The sequence below is a fragment of the Trachymyrmex septentrionalis genome, unplaced genomic scaffold, assembly GCF_001594115.1.
Source record: "Trachymyrmex septentrionalis isolate Tsep2-gDNA-1 unplaced genomic scaffold, Tsep1.0 scaffold6, whole genome shotgun sequence".
In the NCBI taxonomy this organism is placed as follows: Eukaryota; Metazoa; Arthropoda; class Insecta; order Hymenoptera; family Formicidae; genus Trachymyrmex; species Trachymyrmex septentrionalis.
Window position 1 is genome coordinate 4,174,313 of NW_017305778.1, and position 7,029 is coordinate 4,181,341.

A 7,029-nucleotide genomic window follows, 5' to 3' on the forward strand; every position below is an offset into this window, starting at 1 on the left:
GTGTTGGGTACGCGGTGCCGCAGTGGCCAGTACGCGGTTTCGCGAACCGCAAATTTCAGGGTTTGTAGCACGATCGCGAGTCCCCGATAATTCGAGGGTACCATCGCCATCTCACTGAACCTTGCAACAGTTCCCCCTTTCACCCGTGGTCCCTAACCAACCGATTCGCCCTCTCCCAAAATTTTTTACTGGCCAATGCACCTTCCAACCATCCTGCGTCACCGCGTTACCTTGCACCGTCTTCCTCGAGGCGCTTCGTATATTTCGTGTACCGAGTATAACGGTGCTTCTTCGGAGACGCGGCAGGTGCGCCGCAAAAGCGGCATTGAAACAATGGAAAGATTTGTACGAAAAATCTCGCTATATTGTATATGTACATATATATATATATATATATATATATATAATGAATATGTGTATTAAGGAACCTAGAATGATTTTAAAGTAAGTATCTTTCTAAAGATTTCTCACAAGATAATAACGTAAATCTCGAAAAATCATTAAAATAAAATTATAGAATGTATTCTTAATACTTCGATAAAAATCGTAGTTGCTTACAATATTTCAATTGCAAACTTTATCGCGTATGTACACAGAAAGAATGATTTTGCTGAAGTACACAGTAAAAAAACATATTGTATTTGTATTAGAAACGATTCGAAACCTTGTGAAAATGTTATATTGTATTTTTGTATCTCCGAGTGTTAACTTAATACAATGAGATATTTGAATATTTTGTGTTAAACTGATATTCGACGTTTCTTAGTTAAAATATAACACAATTTATGTGAGTGAAGTGAACAAATTAATATAAAAATATTTTTTAAAACGGAATTTTCAGATAAATAAATAAAATGTATTTTGCATATTCCAAATGAAATTTATTGAAGCGTATTGATTTAACACATATATTATAAATGTTAATTTTAGCGAAAAAATGTAATTGCTTACAAATTGTGTTACGTTTTTTTTGTCTTAATTTTTCACATGATATTTGTGTTACCTTCTAACACACTCGTCGTTTTAAATTAACACATAAATTCGAGCGGACCATTTGGAACATATAAAATGTGTTTTTAACAGAAATTTTCCAACTGTGTATCTAAAAATTTAGCTACATACTGAAAATATTATTTACTCTTTTATTTGGACTGTCAATATAATTATGTAAGAAACTTAAATCAATCGCTAAAATGTTAAAAAACTTTTGACAACTTAACGTTTAAGCGTTCTGTATAATTATCTATTTTCCAATCTAAATTATTTACAGATCTAAATCTAATAACTAAATTTTAGATACTTCACAAACAAAATCGTTCTTTCCGTGCGTAGTTCCTGCAAAGTTTTCGAAGAATATCTTGCTTTCTTAATGTAAGAAAAAAATCTTAATTAAATAAAAAATTTAATTATTTAAAGTGCATAACTTTCTTAAAACATGATTTTTAATAACATTGAAATAAAATAAAATTAAACACAATTTTTATGTGATTAATGTATAACGTGTCTCACATTTCATTGTCACCTCAGTCTGCGATTTATAGTGTATTGTTAAGTTATGCATCATTTCACATCTAAAGTTAGCGTAGAGAAATTTCAAGGTGACGAGCACGCGAGTTTCATACCCGAGCACGCCCTTATCGATAAAACATCTATTTTCTCCGCGTTCGATATTTCAACGACTTGTCAATACTTCAAGGTTCTTCTCTTTATCGCCGACACTATCGACATGCGTAGTGAGAAAAGGAAGAGAGATATAAAGACAATAGTTTTATCTTATCCTTTCTTATATCTTGGATATTTGAAGAAACTATTTTCCTTATTTCGAATATCTCGCTATATAGGATTATTATTAGCCAGAATTTAAAACGATGGCCTAAAAACTTTCACCACCGGCTAAGAGCCAGAAGTTCTTATTGGCCAAGTTCGTCGATACGTTTGTCGCGAGTCGAGAAGTGCAATAGCATTTTTCGAGACTGGAAAACCGGAAAACGGGAAGCCGTCTGTGAACGGCAGTGATGACCCCGGAATACTTAATGGCGTTTGTAGTCGTTGACCCTTTAGAGGCGTCAAATACTAAACAGATGTCAACTAAATTCACTGCGGGAGGCGTCCGGATGCTTCTTGGCGCCGCGATAAATTCGCAGACGCCGCGAGGGTCATTAGGGATAGTTGAAACCGGGCGAACTGTTAATGAGTGCCACGAATAAGTACGGGTATTATTAACTCCGAGTGTCGGAGATCGATCGACTGTATCGCGACTGACAGTTAGTGACGTTAGTGTTGAATTGAATGAATGAATATAATTTATGAAAAGAAATGCTTAAGCTGTAGGATAACCTAATAATAAATAATCCTAGCATATAATTCAAGAATTAACAGCATTTGATAAATAGTAGTTAAGTGGAATATTATTTAATATATTAATCGAGATTGTTACATTTTTTGAAATTATTTTTGCAATTTAAAATATTTTAGTAATCTTAATAAAACAGACGGCTGGATGAAGACGATGGATTCGATAATGGATTGGATGAATGACGTAATTTATTTAAAAATTTTTAAACCGTGGAATTACCTAAACAATTCTAGCATATAACTCAAAGAATTAACAGCAATTGATACATATTAGTTAAGTGAAATATTAATCATGAAATATTAATCATTTAATATATTAATCAAGATTTATCATTGTTAAATTTTTCAAAATTATTTGTAAATTATTTTTGAAATATTTTAGTAATACTAATGAAATAGTATTGTAGTATAAAGAGATGATTTTTTTATGATATAGCAAACATTCTGTTTATTACAAAAACTCATCAAATGTGTATATCATTAGCTTTATTTTTGATTTGTGGAAAAATCATTAATGCAAAATGTAAAATATAAATACATGCTTGTTGTTAAATATATCATTAATGGATCATCGGGATTATCAAATAATGATCAAATTTATATTGCATATAATGCATAATTCAAAATAAGATTCGATTTGAAGTGTTATAATGGAAGAATATAAAAAAATTTAAATTTTTTATTCTTTACCATATTAATATAATATTTTATAATATATTAATACAAAGAAATTTTTTATCAACATGTAATTAGATAATATATTCCTACATAAATGCATAACATATTGTTATATGTCTCTCATAATAAATATTAATATTCTCACCGTAATAACGTTTCTTTATCAAAATATTACATCCGAAATTCGCAACATTCTTTTGAAAACCTCTCAATAATTGCGATGTTAATTAAGATAATAATATGTAAGTAAGCTAATATTATTATCATCATCTAGATGACAGTTTTATTGACCAATAAGTGATACCCGAGGACAACTGCTTCTTTTATTACATAAGAGATAAGTATTGTCTCTCCAAATTAATTTCGCGCACGTATGTGTCCGAATGCTCCGAAATTCAACCCGTTGCGTAACGAAGCCGTGACGACGATTTTTCGAAGACAATTTACTTGATTCGAAAACAAGTATTGCAACTTTCGACGTCACGAAACGAATGCAAAAATCGACCGCCGAGACTGAGATTTTCCGAGATTTTACACTCGACCGGTATAATAATCGCGGTCTTGGGCCACGTGGTATAATTGGCAAATATCACCAGCCAAGTAAGACGAAACATGTACACCATCGAATGTGTATTTGTGCGTACAAACAACGTTGGTATGTAAGCTGGCAATGTCCTCGAAAACTGAAATAGTTATGACTTGACTTGAAAGGAAAAGAAAAACACTTGACAGATAAGCTTAAGTACGTAATTATATTAATTGTTGTCGTGATTGTCGCGAGCAATTACGAACAATTAATATAATTCGTAACATATTCACGTAATGTATATTCATAGAATTATATTACAATAATATAATTCTATGAATATGTATCTATCGTTTTATTCAAGGAATATTAAAATTTGGATCAATATTTAAAAATATGATCTGCACGTTGCAACGCTTCAACGATTTTTATGATGAAGAAATGTTTTAATTTTTAAAATGACATTGACTTACGATTTATAAGATTGAAATGTTCGCAAATATTTTAATTCAAAATAAACCTCAAATATATAATCATAAAGTCAAATATAATATAAGTATAACTATTAGTTTTCAATACTTATAAACTAGTTCAATAAATATGGAACGCGAATATAATAATCTGTATAGAATATAATTATCTTCATTACCCACCCAAATTACAGATCTTAATCATAAGTATAAAGCACCCTCACAAATTTACATAAACGTTCTATATCTAACAAAAAATAATTTAAAAACAGATTTATTGAAATATTTATTGTTATAACAATTTTAATATTGTGATTTTCTCTTCAGTTTTCATTCTAAAGAAAATGTAATAAATTGAGAGTGTTTTATATTTATGGCCAAGGTTATAATAAAGTGTAATTACAATTAACGTTTGACGTACGTCAAAATATATATATTTATGATAATATGTGATTAAATAATAATATGCAATTCATGATAATATAAATTCTATTGATAATAAAAATATTAACAGAGAAAAATTAGGAACATGTTGAGTTTATCGTACTTGTTAAAATTCGGACGAATATTCGCGTGTGTAAAACATTCGCCATTTAAATATGCGACCTTCGACGAATGTCTTTCGAAAAGGCAAAGATCCGTGTAATTAAAAAGATACGTATGTAAATTTCAAAGAACCTCCGACTGCTTTATTTAATTTGTCTCGTATAAATCAAGTACCTATCTCGTGCTGAAATATAACACAAATTTTCAATATTGTTCGCAAATATTTATAAAGCAGTTATAAGTTTTTTCAGAAACGCATACGCGTACACGCTACGATCGATCGTCATTCCATTCCAATCTTTTCATAAAATTCGAAATCGCTTAACTAACATCGTTTCATATTTTACATACATTATGATTAATGATTCACATTTTGTGTATCGAATAATATCCACGACTACAAATCGCTGGTAACGATGATTTTATTCCAAATAATGCAGTATGTTGTAGCGTTTTCGAAAGAGCAACTACATAATCCGGCATTACAAAAACATTACAAAAACATTTTGCAATTTTAATTATTGTTCTGACCAAACAATGCAAACGAAATATAGTCGTAAATATGGCAAGTAGTTCAATAGCCGGAAAATATTAATAAAAATGTGGTGTGACTTCGATGAAAGTCTACGTCTCGCGGAAATGATTTCGACGCGCATCGCAACCGCGGTGTCTAATAATAAATTATGATTTCCCAATATTTATGGCTGTAATATCGAACCCGGCGGAGAATGATGAGACGATTTTCATTCCTTGTGACATGTTGTCATTGAAAGTGACTTTGCCGAAATGGGCAAGAATCCTGATTTTCAGCGGTTCGAAATGGAGTGACTCATCGAAAATTAAAGAAATATAAAAAACTTGTTTTTGCGAAACGCATTATGGGCTTTCTACAATAAACTATTACCTAAGTTTTAAGTCTTAAATCATAAGACATTAACAAATCACAGTCGAATGTGAGAAGAATAATCGATTATGATTGATCAATTTCTTATAGCTTAAGACTTAAACCTTAGGTAATGACTTATTGTAGAAAGCCTATAATGCATAATAAGCTTTCTATAATAAGTCATTATCTAACAATAAGTTTCAAGTCTGAAGCCGTAAGAAACTGACCAATCCCAGTTGAATGCGAAAAGAATAATTGAACATGATTGATCAATTTCTTGTAACTTAAAACTTAGGCTAAATTATTCTTTTCACATTCGACTGTGACTGATCAATTTCTTACGGTTCAAGATTTAAAACCTAAATAACGGTTTATTGTAGGAAAATTGTATGTATGAAAATCAATCAATTTTTTATTTCAAAAACTTCGATTAATTCATTTATCTCGCGCATAATGCTTTGCGTTATACAAGACTCTTGTATTCGAGCACATAGATTCGGAATATTCGCACCAAAGGGTCACACCACGCCGCGATGTAAACATAAACGATACGACGCGGCGCGGCGCGGCGCGAGGCGTCGCGCGCGCGACGCCAGGTCGCGGTGACCAACAATCGACCCGCGTAGAAACTACGCGGTAACGACACACCTGAAACGAGAACGCGAGCCTGACGATCTCGCGGGAAAACGCGTGAAACGCGCGAAGGAAGAAAAAGAAAACGTGAGCAAGTTTTTAGGACACTCACCTGAAGGTCATGACAGCCGTTATCCCTGTGACTGGCAGCACGTATCACCCCCGCACGCCAACCCCACTCACTAATTTTATTCACCTTCAGCTTGGTGAAACCACTCACCGAGAGAAACCTCTTTCCCACGATCTCCTCGCGAAACTTGTACGCCATATTACGTTCGGTAAACCACGGCGTGCCGAATCCGCGACTTCGGATCGCCACAGCCGGGTCCGCCAGTCACCCTTTCCCTCGCACGGCCCCCTCCCCCCCCTCCCTCTTCCCCCGCGCGAACGGGCGCCCCCAGTCTCCCTCCCCCACCGTTCCCGCTCCTCTTCCGTCTTCTCGTTGCTCTCTCTCTCTCTCTCTCTCTCTCTCTCTCTCTCTCTCTCTCTCTCACACACACACACGCACACACACACGCACACGCTCACTTCACTCTCCCGACCCCCTGACGTCGACCTGGTTTTTCCTTCTATCCTCCGAGGAGCGTGCCTCGCCCCCGAAAAGAAAAGAAAAACAACAACGGGCACACGCACCGCAAGAGCACACCGCGAGGGGAGGGGACGCGACGGTGGACCCTGTCACAAACGATCACTATTCCTCGACGGCACAAAGCACTACTCCGCGGCCGATTTTTTCCCGCCGAAGATCACGAAGGGCCATCGAACAACCAAAGGACCATGAGGCATGAGGCGACGGCCGGTCACTCGTGTTATCCTTCCCTCGCTGCCGTCTCTCTTTCTCTTTCTCTCCTTCCTCACCAACACAATCCGCAGCCACTCCTTGCTCCTGTTTTGCACGTCTGGACGCGCGCGAGATACTTATTTACGCGAAATAC

At 34.7% G+C, this 7,029-nt stretch overlaps 1 protein-coding gene across 3 annotated transcripts in view; it reads right to left on the reverse strand.

Moving 5' to 3' along the window:
• The window catches only part of LOC108752287 (probable JmjC domain-containing histone demethylation protein 2C), a 331,473-nt gene extending 325,028 nt beyond the window's left edge, over window positions 1-6,445 (reverse strand). For all 3 annotated transcript variants that reach the window (XM_018493015.1, XM_018493016.1, XM_018493013.1), the window contains exon 1: window positions 6,207-6,445. In XM_018493015.1, coding sequence (XP_018348517.1) covers window positions 6,207-6,362 — 156 coding nt within the window. In that variant the 5' untranslated portion in view covers window positions 6,363-6,445. The remainder of the gene's footprint in view (window positions 1-6,206) is intronic.
• Between the last annotated feature and the right edge of the window lie 584 nt (window positions 6,446-7,029).